We start from the raw sequence: 18,633 nt of genomic DNA, 5'->3' as shown, positions 1-18,633 counted from the left end.
CCTTTTCAATTAGCTTACTTAATCTGTCTTCTGTGAGGATTATTATGCTGTTGGCTTACACTTTCTGCCACCTGCTTTTTATACACTGTTAAACTCTGGCTCATGTATCTGAAGCTTGATGCCTGATCGGACCCTATTACTTTGTCATGCAGATTGTTGATAGGCTCCATTGGTATGCAGAAGATGGTGATATGGTGAGATTTGCTCACAAACGTTATCTGTTCGGGTTTAATTTTTTTGTTTACGTGTCTTACAATTCTGAAGTATGATATTGTTAGTATTATGATCAATTTCTTGCGCATAAACAATGATGTCTGGTTTCTGGTATCTCTTCCAACAGATAGTCGACTTCTGTTGTGGCGCTAATGACTTCAGCTGTTTGATGAAAACGAAGCTTGAAGAAACGGGGAAGAAATGCTTATATAAAAATTATGATCTTATTCAATCGAAGGTAAAGTCTTCTCACTGACACGGAAACAACATATACTGGATCGTAGTGTGTTCTATTATTCATCAGTCTTCTAAGAATATTCATTGAATTAATTTATCTTACTTTCAGAATACTTTCAATTTTGAGAGAAAGGATTGGATGACTGTACGCAAAGATGACTTGGAACCAGGTTCAAAGCTGGTAAGATACAAATTTCCTTTTAATCTGAACCTTGTGTTAGCTCCCGTGACATTGAAATAGTTTGGGTTGTATCCAACTATTTATATTTTTGGCATTATGAGTAGATTATGGGGCTAAATCCACCATTTGGAGTCAATGCTTCTCTTGCAAACAAGTTTATTGCTAAGGCTCTTGAGTTTCGCCCAAAGATTCTCATCCTCATTGTTCCTCCGGAGACTGAAAGGTTTCAGTTTCCATCTATCTCATCTGCTCCTCTGTACCATTTCTTAACGACTCTTCTCTCCCTCTTTTGTTAAATCTCTCACTTTTCTCAACAGGTTAGATAAAAAGAAGTCATCTTATGTGCTCATATGGGAGGATAAAACGTTCCTATCTGGAAATGTAAATCATTCGCTCTTCTTTTGGTTTGCCCTCTCTTGATTTAGCTTTCTGAGAGATTGAGCCTTTCTTGAGTTTCTATTAATGTTTTGTTTTCTTGTCTATTCCTTTCAGTCATTTTACCTGCCTGGTTCTGTCAATGAGGAAGACAAACAATTGGAAGACTGGAACAATGTTCCTCCGCCGCTTTCTCTCTGGAGTCGGTCCGACTTTGCAGCCAAGCACAAGAAAATAGCGGAAAAGCATTGCCACTTGTTTAGAGATGTGGGGAGCTCAAATTTAGGGAAAGTAGAAGAAGAAGCAAACGGATCTTTGCATCCACTTGGAGCTTTTGTGGGCATGTGTACTACTATTCCTAGAGATAGTCCTTCCACATTGGACAACGAAGATGTTCCTATGGAACAGGATGAAATTGAGGTAGCTGAGTGTGTTACTAACATTTTGCTCTCTGAGAAAATCGAAACACGGGAAGCTATAGCACGTGTACATCAGTCAGATCACTTGTCAAAGAGAAGTCAGCTGGAAAAGGAGGAAAAGACCAAAGACTGCTCTGGTAGGAAGCTTGGGAAGTCCGTGGATGCTAATGATGTGGATTTGAAGAGCAATGACATGGAAGAGGATCGAGCAGACTTGAATAGAGCACAAGAGAGCATCAAAGTAAAAATTCCCGAAATGTCATCTGATTGGCAGAGTCCTGTTAGGGCTTCCCCAGATGATATATATGATGTCTGCACATCAATTTCCAATACAACATCTCAAAGACCTCACGAGACTGTAGAAGTATCTCTGCCTACAATAACGAGGACAAAAAGTAACTTGGGAAAGAATATTAGAGAACCTGATGGTAAAGTGCAGGGCATTGGAAAACCTGAAGTGACACTGAATAGGCCAAGCTCTGTAAGATCTTCTAGAGAGGACATCTACACTGTCCGTCCATCGCCAGCAAATACGGGTCAGAAGCCGTTTGAAGCTTTTGAACCATCTCATGGTGCAACTTTATCCCATTTCGACGATGGTCTTGCTGCTAAGTATGGCCTTGGTGGAGGCTACAGAATGCCGGATCCTCATTTCATACCGGATCAGTTTGATTTCCGAGGATATTCAGACCTCAGTAGAGGGGTTAGTCCAAGAGAGTATTCACAGCAATACGTTGGGCACTTGGACCCCATGTTAGCTCCTCCTCCTCCAAATCTGATGGACAATACATATCTATTGCAACAACGTTATGCGCCTCACTTCGATCAGATGAATTACCAGAGGATGAGCTCTTTCCCATCTCAGCCTCCAATGCAACCTAGTGGACACAATCTCTTCGATCCTCATGGCTTTCCACTGCAACCGCCACCGCCACCACCTCCACCTCCACCACCTAGTGACTTTGAAATGAGTCCAAGGGGTTTTGCACCTGGCCCGAACCCAAACTACCCTTATATTAGTCGATCTGGCGGTTGGATTGATGACTAGACTTAGCACTAACTATCCTTGTTGTTGCAACATTTATAGTTTGATAGATCTTTTGTGTATCACTCTCTGAAATTAATTGTAGGAAGAAGAGAAGAAATCTAGAACTTTTCTCTGCCACTCATGTCTAGAGCTAGTGGGCCTTTTGGCTGTTAAATAATATTATAAAGAAAAAGGAAGCCAGCCTTCTGTTGTCGTTTAAAACTTTCAAGGCATATTTTTGTGGTAATTCTTTAATACACACTGGTGCTTCCACAGAATTTGGAAACAAACAGATCTGAGAAATGGAAGAAAACTTAAGAAAGTTAATCGAGGTATGGATCTATGCGTTAATATCTTTATCTTACTGTTATTTCATATCATCTAAAATCTCCAAAGGTGTTCTTCGTCTCCTCTCTATCCTTCCAATGTGCATTCTGTTTCTTCTTCTTCCTCTGTTACTCTCTTCTGTGCATTTTTGCGCCCTTTCAGCTCTGTTTCTCTCATGGCTCGCAAACTTCAGACTTATTCTCTTTGCCTTTGATCAAGGACCTTTGTGTCCACTTCCCCCTAAACTCTCCCGTTTCATATGCTATGCATGTTTACCCATCAAAATCAGAAAAACCCCTTCTCCAGATGCGATCAAGAATCTTCGTTGTAAGAATGAACCTATGCCTAAATGGGTCCTGGCTGTCAAATTTTTGGCCTTGGGCGTCTTGTTACATGTCTATGAATACAGGGATGGTTTGCCTCGGTTCGTTGTCTTGGCTCTTTATTGTCTCCATTTATACCTTGAGGTGGAACTTGTCTTGGTGTTTGTTGGGGCCGTGGTATCTACTCTTCTTGGCTGTGACATCGAGCCAGTGTTCAATGAGCCCTACCTAGCCACCTCTTTACAGGACTTCTGGAGCCGCAGATGGAACCTCATGGTTTCAGCCGTCCTACGCTCAACCGTGCACATCCCCGTTCAGCGTTTTTTCAAACACTTACTCAGTTCAGACGGGGCTATGTTTGCTGGGGTCATGGCCTCCTTCTTTGTGTCGGGCGTGATGCATGAGGTGATCTTCTTTTACATGAGCCGTCAGCCTCCAACTTGGGAAGTCACTTGTTTCTTTGTCTTGCACGGTGCTGCAACAGCCACTGAGATAGCGGTGAAGAGAACACACTGGTGGAGGCCACCGCACCGGGCTGTCTCTGGTCTTGCAGTGTTGACGTTTGTGAGTCTTACGGGCGTTTGGCTATTCCTTCCTCAAATACTGAGAAACAATGTTCATGAGAGAGCGATTGGTGAATGTTTATCAGTTATTGACTTTGCCAAACGCAAGTAATTCACTTCTCCATGATTCTTTTTTGTTTTGTTTTTTTCAATGCAAAGGCTAAACTTAGTTTCTCTTCAGTATGTGTGAAAAAACCGAATATAGAAGTGTGAGACACGTTGTGTGTAGTACGAAGCATTCTTAAAGCGAAACAAATCTAATCATATGGTTTGCAGAATCTAAGAAACGTCATGAAGACAAGAACACGTAAACCTCAAACAATGTGTCTAAAAAGATTTCTAACGAATGATAAATCTAGAGATGCAGAGAGAGGCAAAACTAGTTTATTAATAGTCCGACTCTGTTAACAATGTGTAGCTGTGATATCTTATTTCCACAATTTTCTATTCTGAATGTGTTTGATTCAATCTTTATTATTTTAAAAATACACATCTTATCAAGTCAAACCCTTGGTGATTGGGAGAAATAAAGAAAAACAAGATCTAGAGACATGGAGGACGAATTCAGGACCTTCATCAAGGTTTGGTTTTCAGCAATAATATCGATATCATATTGTTACTACATATCAACTAGAATCAAAGCTGGTGTTTTTCGATTGCTCACTGTTCTTCCTGTTTGTGTTCTGTTTCTTGTTCTTCCTCTGTTTTTTTCCTCTGTTCACTTCTCTGAACTTACAGCATTTTTCCTCTCATGGCTCGCAAATTTCAAACTCATCCTCTTCTGTTTCGATCAAGGCCCCCTCGTCCCACTTCCCTCAAATCTCCCTCGATTCGTCTGCTTCACTTGCTTCCCTATCAAGCCTCAACAAAACCCTAACCCTCAAAATCAAATCCCCAAATGGTTTTTCGCCATTAAAGTTGCCATATTTGGTGCGTTGTTGCATATGTATGAATACAAACAATATATGTCTCCTTCTGTGCTATTGGTTCTTTATTCTCTGCATATATACTTGGAGCTTGAGTTTGCCTTAATGCTCGTCAAAGTATTGGTCTTTATCACTCTTGGATGCGATCTAGAGCCACAGTCCAATGAACCATACTTAGCCACTTCTCTTCAAGACTTCTGGGGCCACCGGTGGAATCTTATGGTCCCCGCAATCCTCCGTCCGGCCGTTTACACTCCGGTCAGGCGACTTGCCAAACGGATAATGAACTCCGATCAGGCTTTGTTCTTGGGAGTTCTCGCAACGTTCCTTGTCTCCGGTGCGGTTCACGAGCTGATCTTCTTCTATATGACGCGTGAGATGCCTACAGGGGAAGTCACTTGGTTCTTTGTGTTACATGGAGTTTGCACTGCCACAGAAGTGGCGGTGAAGAGGACGAGTTTGGTGCAGCGGTGGTGGAGAGTGAGTCCTATAGTATCACGGCTTCTCACGGTGGGGTTTGTGGTTGTGACGAGTGGTTGGTTGTTTTTCCCTCCTCTTATTAGGAGTTGCATGATCGAGAGACTCGCTAACGAAGCCTTTTTGTTCATTGATTTCGTCAAGCACAAGCTTTTTACTCTTAGGTGATGAATCGCTATATCATTATTCAAGTGTGAATGTGTTTCTATTCTATAGCTTGATTATCAAATCATATTACTTCGTAAAATTTCAAAATGACACTAAAGAAAGGTTAAGTGAATTGTGGGTTACATGTCAAATGGTAGAGACGTCTTTGGTTTATATAGATCAACGAGTATTGATCATATGATTAATGAAGAGGAACCATAATCGTAATATTCGAAAAATTCTGAAGAAATTAGATAGACAAACATTAGGAAGAAGGGAAAAATGTCATTTAAACCATGAACTTTTAAATTTTGGCCATTTAAACCATGAACTTTGTTGTAGACCATTTAAAACATGAACTTTTGTTGATTAGCTTTTTAAAACATGAAGTTTCGTTGACCAAGCCAAAAAATACATGACGTTAAATCCGAAAATTGACCTATAAACAGATGTTATTATGCCGTTAATCACTCTGTTACTGATAAAACGACGTCATTTTAATGGAAATTTTAGTTTTAAAAAATGTCATTTAAACCATGAACTTTTAAGTATAGGTCATTTAAACCATGAACTTGTAAATGTATGTCATTTAAACCATGAACTTTCAAATTTATGTCATTTAAACAACGAACTTGCTCTGGGGTTCAATGAAAACCAAACAACCTGAAAATTTTAGTTATCGGAGCAAACCGAAGAGAAGCCTAACCGTTTGGTGCAATTGATTTGGATAATCAGATTTTTGTTCGGTTCGGTTCGGTAATCAGACTGATTGGTTTATTAGAAACCACAAAAGTATATAAGCTTAACCGGCTAACTCGTTTAACCCTAGTTTAGTCTCTTTTTTTTTTTTCTTTGAATCTTCTTTCTTCGGCTCTGCCTCATGATGCGATTATGAGAAAGAGAAAGAAGAAAAACAATTCATCCTTTTTTGATCTTTTTCATGTATTTTGCGTCTTTTTGTTTTTGTCTTGAGTCTTTTTCATTTATTGGGACACGACACTAGAGTTTGAAGGATTGATCATCTTGTTTTAGAACACTGCACTAGAGTTTGTAGGATTGATCACTTTTTCATGTATTATAGTTTAAATGACATAAATTTGAGAGTTCATGGTTTAAATGACATATATTTACAAGTTCCTGGTTTAAATGGCCTATATTTAAAAGTTTATAGTTTAAATGAAATTTTTTCGAATTAAAACAACGTCGTTTTATCAGTAACAGAGTGATTAACGGCATAGTAACGTGTATTAGTAGGTCAATTATCAGATTTAACGTCATGTTTTTTTAGCTTGGTCAACGAAATTTTATGTTTAAAAAAACTAGACAACAAAAGTTGATGTTTTAAATGGCCTACAACAAAGTTCATGATTTAAATGGCCAAATGACATTTTTCCTTAGGAAAATACGTGATAGACTCTTCAGCGATTTAGCCAACTTGTTTTCATGACCAGTCTTTCTTGTTTTATTTGAGTTTTTCTTTTTACAATTCTACTTTTTACTTGGTCAAGAATAGGATGATGAAGAATTAATAGCTTACAAAAGATCAAGATTCTTCTGTCATCATATTTTTTTCCAACTTTTAGAGTCTTCGACAACAATATCATGATATTTACTATTGCCCATTTGATATGACTTTTATTAGAGAAAATTTGTTATTTAAAAATCATCAATTAATTGAATGATATAATATTTCACTTAAGTTAAAAACCAATATATAAAAACAAGAAACCCTCTATCTGTTGTCCTCTTTATTTATTTTTCACAACATTTGAAATATTCTTTTGAATAAATCAAAATAGAAAATGACGCAAACTTGACAAATGTGAAAATGAAACGTAATACCATTTATGGATTTTGACATTTTTCCATGTCCTTTTGGATAAATACTACATAAGTCGATTTCTGCACACAATTAGCAACCGACAGAACCAAGAGAGAAAGAGAGAGATGGAAGAAGAGTTGACAAACTTAATCAAGGTATGGATCTCTGCCTTAATCTCCATATCTTACTGTTACTACATCTCTTCAAAACTCCCCAAGGGTTTTATACGTCTCCTCTCTCTTCTTCCCATCTTCATCACCTTTCTTCTTCTTCCCCTCCTCCTCTCTTCTGTTCACTTCTGCGCTATCTCAGCTTTCTTCTTCACATGGCTCGCAAATTTCAAGCTCCTTCTCTTCGCTTTTGATCAAGAACCTCTAAGCCCACTTCCCTCAAATCTCTCCCGTTTCTTCTGCTTCTCTTGTTTCCCCATCAAAACCAATATTCGAAACCCTTCTTCAAATCGAATCTACAACAAACCTATCTCCAAATGGGTTCTTGCTATCAAACTTTTGATATTTTCCTTCATATTACATTTGTATAGTAACAACTATGATAGATCCCAGTCCGCTTTCTTGGCTCTCTTTATCATCCATGTTTACCTTGAGGCAGAACTTATCTTAGTCTTCGTCCGTGCCTTGCTCTCTACACTTCTTGGTTGTGATCTCGAACCGGTCTTCAATGAACCTTACTTAGCCACTTCTTTACAAGACTTCTGGAGCCGTAGATGGAACCTCATGGTCCCAGCCGTACTCCGTCCAGCCGTTCACGTACCGGTTCAGCGAGTTACTGCACCGTTACTAGGTCTACACTTGGCTTTCTATGCTGGAATGTTAGCCACGTTTCTTGTCTCAGGGTTAACGCATGAGCTGATTTACTTTTATTTGATCCGTAAACCTCCAACTTGGGAAGTCACTTGCTTCTTTCTGTTGCATGGAGTTGTAACTTCCGCGGAGATAGCTATAAAGAGGACGCGGTGGCTTCCTCGGCCGCACCGGGCGGTCTCGGGTCTTGCGGTTGCGGCGTTTGTGCTCGTTACTGCCGGTTGGTTGTTTTACCCTCAAGTGTTGAGAAATGATGTGCATAAGAGGGTGATAAATGAATGTTTATTGGTGATTGACGTTGTTAAACACATGTTGTCCATATTTTTAATGTAACGTCTAATTAGAAGAAGAGTTTCTCTTTATCCTCATCATTGTTATTATCGCCAAAGCCTCACATGCGTTACAAATTTGGACACTCCAATGAAGTCAATGATTATTGTGTTTTTTTTTTTTTTAATTCAATTGAAGAAAATGACAATTTTTCAATTAAATTTTCTTTGTTGAATTCTTTTATATCAGAGCCGTTTCAACCACACTTCTTCCGGATCTACTGGAGGAGAGTTGAGATATTGAGAGAGGCAAGACCTACAGCTTTATTTGTCCGAATTTTCTATTCGGAAACATGTTTGATTCAGCCGTATTATTTTATTTACACATCATATAAAGTCAAAAGCCTTGGGAAAAGAAAAAACAAGATCTAGAGAGATGGATGAACAACTCAAGAACTTCATCAAGGTTTGGATTTCAGCAACAATCTCGATATCTTATTGTTACTACATATCAGCAAGAATCAAAGCTGGTGTGTTTCGATTACTCTCTGTTCTTCCTGTTTGTGTTCTGTTTCTTGTCTTTCCTCTGTTTTTCTCCTCTGTTCACTTCTCTGGATCCATAGCATTTTTCCTCTCATGGCTTGCAAATTTCAAACTCATACTCTTCTCCTTCGATCAAGGTCCTCTTTCTCCACTTCCCCTAACTCTCTCCCGTTTCATCTGCTTCACTTGCTTCCCAATTAAGCCACTACAAAACCCTAAATCTCAAGATCAGTTGCCTAAATGGGTTTTCGCCATTAAAGTTGCCATGTTTGGTGCGTTGTTGCATATGTATGAATACAAGCAATATATGTCTCCTTCTGTGCTATTGGTTCTCTATTCTCTGCATATATACTTGGAGCTTGAGTTTGCTTTAATGCTCGTTAAAGTATTGGTCCTTATCACTCTTGGGTGCGATCTAGAGCCACAGTCCAATGAACCATACTTAGCCACCTCTCTTCAAGACTTCTGGGGTCACCGGTGGAATCTTATGGTCCCCGCGATCCTCCGGCCGGCCGTTTATACCCCGGTCCGGCGACTTGCCCAACGGATAATGAACTCCGATCAGGCTTTGTTCTTGGGAGTTTTCGCAACGTTCCTGGTCTCCGGTGCGGTTCACGAGCTGATCTTCTTCTATATAACGCGTGACATGCCTACAGGGGAAGTCACTTGGTTCTTTGTGTTACATGGAGTTTGCACGGCGGCGGAAGTGGCGGTGAAGAAGCAGAAGTTTGTGAGGCGGTGGTGGAGAGTTAGTCCGATGGTGTCACGGCTTCTCACGGTGGGGTTTGTGGTTGGGACGAGTGGTTGGTTGTTTTTCCCTCCTCTTATACGGAGTGGCATGGTCGTGAGACTCGCTAACGAAGCCTTAATGCCCATTGATTTCTTCAACCGCAAGTTATTTTATAACGCTGAATCATGATTTATGGATTAATGTGTTTCTTCTTCTATAGCTGGATTAGTAAATCATACTTTGGTCAGATAATCTACTCGTTCATCAAATGATTACAAAATCATAAATTGAAAGACTATACTTTTGGGTTATATAGACCTAATAGAAAAATCAAACCTATATATATCAAGCTTGAGAGAGGTTGTTTCACGTGTGATTAGTCACCAGTGGGGGTTAGTAGATGTCAAATCGTGCAACTGTAGATTATTTAATCATTGGTCAAATAATTAATATTGAAGTCTGGATGATCTTCTTGCCAGACATTTCTACTCAACAATGATTGAAATTGCACCCAAGAAAACAAAACCTCGATGTTTGCAAGAAATTTAGAGCACCAAGATTAGGATTTCTACATTAACCTTCTCCTGAACTTACGGTTGCTACTACTTAGAAGCAAGAATCAGAGCTGTTTCAATCAGACCAAACCAAATCCTTCCGGATCTCATGGAGAGTAGGCATGAAGAAAGAGAGAGCGCTGCAAAACTAGTTGTTTCTTTGTCCGAATCTTTTTACAATCTATCAAGTCGTCAAATTGCAAGTTATTTGGTTTATCGAATTTATATTTGATAATTCAAAGTATGTAACAACTAGATAAAATCAAAACCTCGGTTACTCAAAAGGAGAAAAAAAAAGAAGATCTCGAGAGATGGAGGAAGAACTCAAGAACTTCATTAAGGTTTGGGTTTCAGCATTCATTTCAGTTACTTATTGTTACTACTTACCAACTAGAGTCAAAGCTGGTGTCTTTCGATTACTCTCTGTTCTTCCCATATGTGTTTTGTTTCTTCTTCTTCCTCTGTTTTTCTCCTCTGTTCACTTCTCTGGTTCCACTGCTTTTTTCCTCACGTGGCTGGCCAATTTTAAGCTCATCCTCTTCTCCTTCGACCAAGGTCCTCTTTTCCCAACTCCACCTAATATCTCTCAATTCATCTGCTTCACTTGCTTCCCCATTAAGCCACTAAAAACCCTAACTCTCAAGATCAGTTGCCTAACTGGGTTTTCGCCATTAAAGTTGCCATATTTGGTGTGTTGTTACAAATATATGCATACAAACAACATATGTCTTCGACTATGCTATTGGTTCTGTATTCTCTGCATATATACTTGGAGTATGAGATTCTCTTAGCTCCTTTGAAACTTCTGCTTAGTATGTCTCTTGGGTGTGACCTCGAGCCACAGTTCAATGAACCATACTTAGCCACCTCTCTTCAAGACTTTTGGGGTCGTCGGTGGAATCTCATGGTTCCCGCGATTCTTAGGCCAGCCGTCTACGTCCCGGTGCGACGAATAGCCGGTTGGAAAATGAACTCTGATCACGCATTGTTCTTAGGGGTTTTTGCGTCGTTCCTCGTCTCCGGTGCAGTTCACGAGCTGATCTTCTTCTATTTCACACGTGAATCGCCTACAGGAGAAGTCACTTGGTTCTTTGTATTACATGGAGTTTGCACTGCCGCGGAAGGAGCGGTGAAGAAGACGAGCTTGGTGCGGCGGTGGAAGATGTGTCCGATGATTTCACGGCTACTCACGGTGGGTTTTGTGGTTGTGACAGGTGGTTGGTTGTTTTTCCCTCAGCTTACAAGGAGTGGCATGATCGAGAGACTCGCTGATGAAGCCTTTTTGTCCATTGATTTCGTCAAGCACAAGCTTTTCTACCTTTGGAGAAATAGATCGCTAAAATCGTAGATTAATGATGTTTTCTATATAGCTAATTTTATCAATCATATTACTTTCTATGGATTTGGGAAGAAAACTAATTACAGTAATATCTTCGATTAAAACGTGTTTGGTAAAATACTAAAATGTCAAAACGTGAAAACGTCATAGTTTCTACGCTTACGTCTGGAAATATTTTCAAAGTTAATGATTACGTGCAACAGTGCAAATTTTGTCTAAATTTTGGTTGGTTTAGGCATTTAGCGCAGAGCTATGCTTTCAGGATGTAGAAACTCGTTATAAAAATCATGGTCTATAGTCTATACTACAACGTAGTAACTATGAGTTATCAGTAAATGATTTGTCCACAAATTATCATACACAAGTTCGGTTCTTGTAGTAGACTAAATGTATATGGTGGACCAGAAATATATTCACGCAGTATACGTAGTGGACCAAATATTTAACTTACGTAGACAACAAGTTTATGTTGTAGCCAAAATTTAGATATTAATTAGGTTTCCACGAACAAATTTAATCTATGTGTGGGCAAAATAAAGTTTTTAAAAAAATTTGTGGACAATCTGAGTTGAATCAAACAATATCTTTCTCAAGCGACCAAAATAATGTTGCACTTACTATGGACCAAATGGCTAACCATTCCTTCTCTGGTCCTCATCCCAAGGAGATATTTACCACTAGCTAGCTACTTGTGTGGTTTCGGATAGTCATTTACTACCCAAGGACTCGACATTAATGCTTTTCTTTGTATTTAATCTACATCTCACCTACTTTATGTCATTGATGTTGTCTCTGTGAAAATGTAACTACTAGGGTTTTCCCATTTACAGACCAAAAGATATACTAATATATATAGCAAAGTTAAAACCTTGGTGATTGCCAAAAAAGCATACTATGGATGAGGAACTCAAGAACTTGATCAAATTATGGTTCTCTGCAATAATCTCGATATCTTATTGTTACTACATACCACCTAGAATCAAATCTGGTGTTCCTCGATTACTCTCAGTTTCCCCTGTCCTTGCTCTGTTTCTTGTTCTTCCTTTGTTTTTCTCTTCTTTGCATTTATCTTTAATCACAGCGTTTTTTCTCACATGGCTCGCTAATTTCAAACTCATCCTCTTCTCCTTCGATAAAGGTCCTTTAATCCCAATTCCATCTAATCTCCCTCGGTTCTTCTGCTTCACTTGCTTCCCAATCAAGGCTCAGCAAAACCCTAAATCTCAAAACCATTTACCTAAATTGGTTTTCGCCATTAAAGTTACAATCTTTGGTGTGCTGTTACATTTGTATGGTTACAGACAAAATCTGCATCCGATTGTAATGTTGGGTCTCTATTTTGTTCATCTCTACTTAGAGATTGAGATTATTTTAACTTTTGTCAAAGTTCTTGTTTTTATCTCTCTTGGGTGTGATCTTGAGCCACAGTCCAATAAACCATACTTAGCTACATCTTTGCAAGACTTCTGGGGTCGCCGGTGGAATCTCATGGTTCCGGCGATTCTCCGGCCAGCCGTTTACGCTCCAATGCGGCGAGTCTCTGAACGTAGAATGAGTTCCGGTTGGGCGCTGTTTCCGGGGATCTTGGTGGCGTTCATCGTCTCCGGTTTGGTTCATGAATTGCTCTTCTTTTACATGACACGTGAGATGCCTACAGGAGAAGTTACACTGTTCTTTGTGTTACATGGCGTTTGCACTGCGGCTGAGTTGGCGGTGAAGAAGAAAACCACGGTTACGAAGCGGTGGCGGTTGAGTCCGGTGGTTTCGCGGCTGCTCACGGTGGGGTTCGTGTTTTTGACTGGTGTTTGGTTGTTTACACCTCAGCTTAGAAGGAGCGGCGTGATGGAGAAATTCACATATGAAGCTGTGTTGGTCGTTGAGTTCGTTAAGAAGAAGTTATTTACTTTGTTGGGACTTGGTAATATCTATGACGAGTTTTAAATAAGTACAAGCTGTTGTGTTGATCTCATTGCTATCTCTATCTAATCCAGTATTCATGACATTCATTTCTATTTCCATGTATGTCACCTAAATATTGGACCATAAAAGTCCGTAAATGTATCTTATCGACCCTAGAAAAACTGAGTTGAGTGTGGTGGGTACGTAACTAGTGTTCTGTCATATCGTACATCCCACTGATCCCATTAAAAACCAGCCTCATCAGAGAGAACGTAGAAGCAAACTTGGTTCGTTGTCTCCGAGCACATGCCTTAACATTATGATTTTAATTTAAGGTTTAGCTCATTCCCATTACTTACTATACACGCAAAAAAACTAACTTAAAAACCTTTACAAGAATTCTCAAGAACATAGTAAAACAAAAAAAAAAACAAAAGATATGAGAGAGATTGAAGAAGAGTTTATAACCTTCATCAAAGCATGGGCTTCTGCAATAATCTCAGTATCCTATTGTTACTACGTATCACAAAAATTCAAAGCTGGTGTCTTTAGATTAATCTCTATTATTCCTGTATGTGTTCTGTTTTTTGTTCTTCCTCTGTTTTTCTCATCTGCGCTTCTCTTTCATCACATCTTGTTTCCTCACATGGCAAGCTAATTTCAAGCTCATACTCTTTGCTTTTGATAAAAGTCCTCTCTTCCCAACTCCCCTAAATCTCATCCATTTCCTTTGCTTCATTTGTCTACCCATCTATCCCCAACGAAAACCTAATTCTCAAGATCATTTACCCAAATGGTTTTTTGCTGTTAAAGTCTTAGTCTTTGGTGTTGTCTTACATGTGTATAATAGTCACATAGAAAAGTTTTACTCGAATCTGCTATTGGATCTCTATCCTCTGCATGCGTACCTGTCACTTGAGATTCCCATATCGCTCCTCAAAGATTTTCTCACCATCATTCTTGGGTTCGACCTTGAGCCATTTTTCAAGGAACCATATTTAGCAACCTCTCGTCAAGACTTTTGGGGTCGCCGGTGGAATCTTCCTGTCTCAGCTCTTCTCCGGTCAAGCGTCTTCATCCCTGTGGCGAGTATGCAGCCACTTAATGAACTCCGAACGGGCTGCAATCGTCGGTGTTTTGGCGTCGTTTCTCGTATCCGGTTTGCTTCATGAGATGTTGTTCTTCTATATAACCCGTGAAGCGCCTACATGGGAGGTTACTTGTTTCTTTGTGTTACATGGGGTTTGCACCGTGGTTGAAGTTATTGTGAAGAGGAATACGTTAGGGGGGCGATGGGTGGTGAGACCGGTTGTTTCACGACTGCTGACGGTGGGGTTTGTGGTTTTGAGCAGTGGTTGGTTGTTTTTCCCTCAGATCAAACGGAGCGGCGCGATGGAGAGATTCGCCCGTGAACCCTTGTAGTTCACTGATCTAATAAAGCATAATTTGTCTATTTTCTTGGGATTGGTGGAATCCTAATATGAGCACATGCCTCATCAGACAAAACGTAGAAGCAAACTTGGTTCGTTGAATATACGAGCACATGCCTTAACTTTCTATTTAGGGTTTAGGGTTTGATACAACTCATTCCCATTACCTTATTATACACGCAGCAATTAACTTTAAAACCTTGCAAAAAAACTCATAAACACAAAAACTCTGCGAGATAGTAAACACAAAAAACAACAAAAACGATATGAGATATATGGAAGAAGAGCTTATAACCTTCATCAAAGCTTTGGCTTCTGCAATAATCTCAGTATCTTATTGTTACTACGTATCACGAAAAATCAAAGCTGGTTTCTTTAGATTAATCTCTCTTCTTCCCGTATGTGCTCTGTTTTTTGTCCTTCCTCTGCTTTTCTCATCTGCGCTTTTCTCTTTCGTCACATCTGCTTTCCTCACATGGCACGCCAACTTAAACCTCATACTCTTTGCTTTTGATAAAAGTCCTCTCTTCACAAATCCCCCAAATCTCATCCATTTCCTTTGCTTCATTTGTCTACCCATCTATCCCCAACGAAACCCTAAATCTCAAGATCCTTTCCCAAAATGGCTTTTTGCTGTTAAAGTCTTACTCTTTGGTGTTATTTTACATGTGTGTAGTAATCACATAGAAACGTTACACCCGATTCTGCTATTGGGTCTCTATCCTCTGCATGTATACCTGTCACATGAAGTTCCCTTGACGCTCCTCAATGATTTGCTTACTATCACTCTTGGTTGCGACCTCGAGCCTCAATTCAACGAACCATACTTAGCCACCTCTCTTCAAGACTTTTGGGTCGCCGGTGGAATCTCCCTGTCTCAGCTCTTCTTCGGTCGAGCGTCTTCATCCCTGTGCGGCGAGTATGCAGCCACTTAATGAACTCCGAGCGGGCTGCAATCATCGGTGTTTTGGCGTCGTTTCTCGTATCCGGCTTGCTTCATGAGATGATGTTCTTCTATATAACCCGTGAAGCGCCTACATGGGAGGTTACTTGGTATTTTGTGTTACATGGGTTTTGCACCGTGGTTGAAGTTATTGTGAAGAGGAGGAAAACGTTCGTGGTGAGACCGGTTGTTTCACGAGTGCTGACGGTGGGGTTTGTGGTTTTGAGCGGCGGTTGGTTGTTTTTCCCTCAGATCAAACGAAGCGGCGTAATTGAGAGATTCGCCCGTGAATCTTTGTTGTTCACTGATCTAATTAAGCATGAGTTGTCTATTTTCTTGGGATTGGTGGAACCCTGATATTGCAGATAATAAAAGGAGTAAATTAATAATAGAAATATTTAAAACTTTGTGTCATTGGACAATTTGTAAAATATATTACAAAATCACCAATATATATGTTTATATTAATGTACTAATGTGAATGTTAAACTACAAATTAAAACAGTACCACAAATAAAGGTTATTAGTTGGCTAATACTTCCTCCGTTGCATAATATAGGATGTTTAGAGAAATATTTTTGTTTCATAATATAGGATGTTTCCAACTTTTTATGCAACTTTTAGATTAAGGCCCTGATTGGTAACCCACTTTTAGGACTTTAAAAATGTTTAAAGTCTTGACAGCCATTTTTTTTCCAATCAGACTTTTTTGGCTTTTAATTTTTTTAAAGTTTTTAAAGTCACTTTTTTTTCTCCCTTCCTTGTTTTCCCATTTTTTTTAAAACGTCAAAACTCATGCTTTAAAACTTAACAAATTTTAAAGCATTCTTTTTTTCACCCTTTTATATTTAAAAGCTCTCCAAAAGTATATATAAATATTTTACATATTTTATTTTTACAAATTAATTATTCTTATTTTTTTTCTCTTTCTTTTAAGATCCATTTCAATAATAAATTTTATTTTTTCATCATCATCACTAATAATACTATAAAAGAGTTTATAAAATTCATCATTAATAAGAGAATAACATTCAAACCATGCATTGATTAGTGGTTAGTGGATTTATGACTGCTCATATAACTACTCAATAGAAAAAAAAAACATTCAAAACAATTAAAAAACACTATTAATATTTGCCAGACTAATCAATCAAGAATCAATCACCAAAAACAAAAGAAAAATCAGAATATTGTTAGCAAAATTTAATTTATCATTAGTTTTCAAACAAAATCACTTATTTGATTGACTTATATTTTTTAGAATTTTAATTTATCATTAATAAAATTAAATTTTTCATTAAAGTGCCATATGAATTAATTTCTGACATAATATATATATATATTCATTTTTATTATTTAATAATAATAATAAAATAACAGTTAAAGCTTTAAAAGTTGTTGGTAAACAATCGGATTTTAACAGTTAAAGTTTCTACAGTCAAAGCATCTACAGCCAAATTATCTACAGCTAAAATTTTAAAGTCAAAGTCTCTACAGCCACAAGTAACAGCCGTTACCAATCAGGGCCTAAATCTATATTTTATATTATGCAGTCTTACCTCTGATTGGTTAAACTGCTTAAAAGTAACTTTTTCTTAATATGTGTGTTTTAACTAAAACATCCTATATTTTGAAACAGAGGGAGTATTATTTTACTTTTGTGAATACCTTTTTGGTTAATTATTCACATGAAATCATTGTGGATTTATTTTATTTTTCTTTTTTTTTGTATACAGAGAAAAGGACTGATTTTTAATTCGGACAAAATAGAGTAGTGGGTGGGTTGTAGTTGTTGTAAAAGCCAATCTCAAAACCTCTGTTATGGCTAAAACTCAATACCAAAAAGCAAAAGTAAAAATAAAATAAGACAAAAAATCTGAGAGATGGAGGAAGAAATCAAGAGTTTGATCAAAGTAGGGGTTTCAACAATAATCTCGGTATCTTACTGTTACTTCTTACCACCAAGAATCATATCTGGTGTTTATCGATTAATCTCTATTATCCCGCTCTGTGCTTTGTTATTTGTGCTTCCTCTCTTCTTCTCCTTTGCAATTTTTTCTTCCACTACAGCTTTTTTCTTATCAGCTATTGCTAATTCAAGGCTCATCCTCTATTCATTCGATCAAGGTCCTCTTTTTCCACTGCCATCAAATCTCTTCAAATTCGCCTGCTTCACTTGCTTCCCAATCCAGCGTAAAAGAAACCCTAAATCTCAAAATCATTTCTTCACGTATGTATTCGCCGTTAAAGTTGCGATCTTTGTTGTGTTGTTATATGTGCATAACGACGTGCTAAGCCTTCATCCCGCTTTGCTTTTTTGTCTCCATCCATTGTTTGTATATTTGTTACTTGAGATTCTCTTAACGCTCCTTAGAATGTTAATGAGTACCATCGTTCTTGGTTGTGACCTAGAGCCACATTTTCACGAACCGTACTTAGCCACATCTCTTCAAGACTTTTGGGGTCGCCGGTGGAACCTCATAGTCTCGTCGACTCTTAGGGCATGCGTTTACATTCCTGTAAGGCGTGCTTGCCAAAGCGTTATGAGCTCTGATTATGCGCATGTTGATTGGTGTTTTTGCTACGTTTGTAGTCTCTGGTGTGGCTCACGAAGTGGTTTTCTTTTATATAACACGTGAGGTGCCTACAGGGGAAGTCGCTTTGTTCTTTGTGTTACATGGAGTTTGCACGGTGGCGGAAGTGGCTGTGAAGAGAACGGCGTTTGTGCGGCGGTGGCAGGTGAGACCCGTTTTGTCTTGGCTGCTAACGATGGGGTTAGTAAATGGTACCGCTGGTTGGCTGTTTTTTCCTCAGTTGATACGTAGCAACGTGATGGAGAGATGTTCCATTGAAATCTCCTTGCTCATTGATTTCTTTAGACACAGGTTATTTCATATCTCCCAATGAATTGCATTTCTAGGTGGATTCCCCTAATTCGCATTATTTAATGTAACCATTGTATAAAACTGACAAATAAATGAAGGTATCAAGAACGAAGGTTTGCATGCGTTATAGCGTTAGAAGTTACTTAATTTTTATCAATATTTATCTGATTCTGTAAGTTAATA

The 18,633-nt window shown here is 38.6% G+C and overlaps 7 protein-coding genes and 1 pseudogene across 8 annotated transcripts in view; all 8 read left to right on the top strand.

The window, feature by feature from the left end:
* The window catches only part of LOC104731773 (protein ENHANCED DOWNY MILDEW 2-like), a gene marked incomplete in the record, with an annotated part of 7,634 nt that extends 4,978 nt beyond the window's left edge, over positions 1 to 2,656 (top strand). Inside the window, 6 exon segments of the mRNA XM_019236529.1 lie at positions 153 to 194; positions 341 to 451; positions 560 to 631; positions 736 to 854; positions 949 to 1,012; positions 1,124 to 2,656. Of these exon segments, the coding sequence (XP_019092074.1) occupies positions 153 to 194; positions 341 to 451; positions 560 to 631; positions 736 to 854; positions 949 to 1,012; positions 1,124 to 2,473 (1,758 nt within the window).
* Positions 2,747 to 3,841, top strand: LOC104731763 (probable long-chain-alcohol O-fatty-acyltransferase 1). Its single transcript, XM_010451247.2, has one exon. It carries the CDS (start codon positions 2,755 to 2,757, stop codon positions 3,775 to 3,777), a length of 1,023 nt encoding a protein of 340 aa, XP_010449549.1. The 5' UTR covers positions 2,747 to 2,754; the 3' UTR covers positions 3,778 to 3,841.
* LOC104731754 (probable long-chain-alcohol O-fatty-acyltransferase 3) lies at positions 3,925 to 5,348 on the top strand. The gene has a single exon (XM_010451235.2). The coding sequence runs from the start codon at positions 4,217 to 4,219 to the stop codon at positions 5,234 to 5,236; it is 1,020 nt and encodes a 339-aa protein (XP_010449537.1). The 5' UTR covers positions 3,925 to 4,216; the 3' UTR covers positions 5,237 to 5,348.
* Positions 7,094 to 8,299, top strand: LOC104731729 (probable long-chain-alcohol O-fatty-acyltransferase 2). Of its 2 annotated transcripts, XM_010451217.2 has the most exons (2): positions 7,094 to 7,838; positions 7,947 to 8,299. In XM_010451217.2, exons 1-2 carry the CDS (start codon positions 7,163 to 7,165, stop codon positions 8,189 to 8,191), a joined length of 921 nt encoding a protein of 306 aa, XP_010449519.1. In that variant the 5' UTR covers positions 7,094 to 7,162; the 3' UTR covers positions 8,192 to 8,299. The 2 variants fall into 2 exon arrangements, with proteins under 2 accessions (XP_010449519.1, XP_010449511.1); XM_010451209.2 differs by having other exon boundaries at positions 7,094 to 8,299.
* LOC104731742 (probable long-chain-alcohol O-fatty-acyltransferase 3) lies at positions 7,123 to 9,698 on the top strand. The gene is made up of 2 exons (XM_010451227.1): positions 7,123 to 7,192; positions 8,378 to 9,698. Exon 2 carries the CDS (start codon positions 8,564 to 8,566, stop codon positions 9,587 to 9,589), a length of 1,026 nt encoding a protein of 341 aa, XP_010449529.1. The 5' UTR covers positions 7,123 to 7,192; positions 8,378 to 8,563; the 3' UTR covers positions 9,590 to 9,698.
* Positions 9,837 to 11,362, top strand: LOC104731720 (annotated as a pseudogene).
* LOC104731710 (probable long-chain-alcohol O-fatty-acyltransferase 5) lies at positions 12,099 to 13,299 on the top strand. Its single transcript, XM_010451185.2, has one exon. It carries the CDS (start codon positions 12,188 to 12,190, stop codon positions 13,232 to 13,234), a length of 1,047 nt encoding a protein of 348 aa, XP_010449487.1. The 5' UTR covers positions 12,099 to 12,187; the 3' UTR covers positions 13,235 to 13,299.
* Positions 17,383 to 18,562, top strand: LOC104731702 (probable long-chain-alcohol O-fatty-acyltransferase 7). The gene is given in 2 exon segments (XM_010451173.2): positions 17,383 to 18,126; positions 18,128 to 18,562. Coding segments are annotated over 2 exon segments (1,023 nt in total). The 5' UTR covers positions 17,383 to 17,448; the 3' UTR covers positions 18,473 to 18,562.

Source organism: Camelina sativa, chromosome 2, assembly GCF_000633955.1.
Source record: "Camelina sativa cultivar DH55 chromosome 2, Cs, whole genome shotgun sequence".
NCBI classification, from domain to species: Eukaryota; Viridiplantae; Streptophyta; class Magnoliopsida; order Brassicales; family Brassicaceae; genus Camelina; species Camelina sativa.
Note: the sequence above shows the minus strand (reverse complement) of the source record. Positions and strands in the feature narration are given on the sequence as shown.

What these genes read in the sequence shown, in the direction of transcription:
- LOC104731763 (XM_010451247.2), top strand. Translation starts at nt 2,755, where the DNA reads ATGGAAGAAAACTTAAGAAAGTTAATCGAGGTATGGATCTATGCGTTA.
- LOC104731754 (XM_010451235.2), top strand. Translation starts at nt 4,217, where the DNA reads ATGGAGGACGAATTCAGGACCTTCATCAAGGTTTGGTTTTCAGCAATA.
- LOC104731729 (XM_010451209.2), top strand. Translation starts at nt 7,163, where the DNA reads ATGGAAGAAGAGTTGACAAACTTAATCAAGGTATGGATCTCTGCCTTA.
- LOC104731742 (XM_010451227.1), top strand. Translation starts at nt 8,564, where the DNA reads ATGGATGAACAACTCAAGAACTTCATCAAGGTTTGGATTTCAGCAACA.
- LOC104731710 (XM_010451185.2), top strand. Translation starts at nt 12,188, where the DNA reads ATGGATGAGGAACTCAAGAACTTGATCAAATTATGGTTCTCTGCAATA.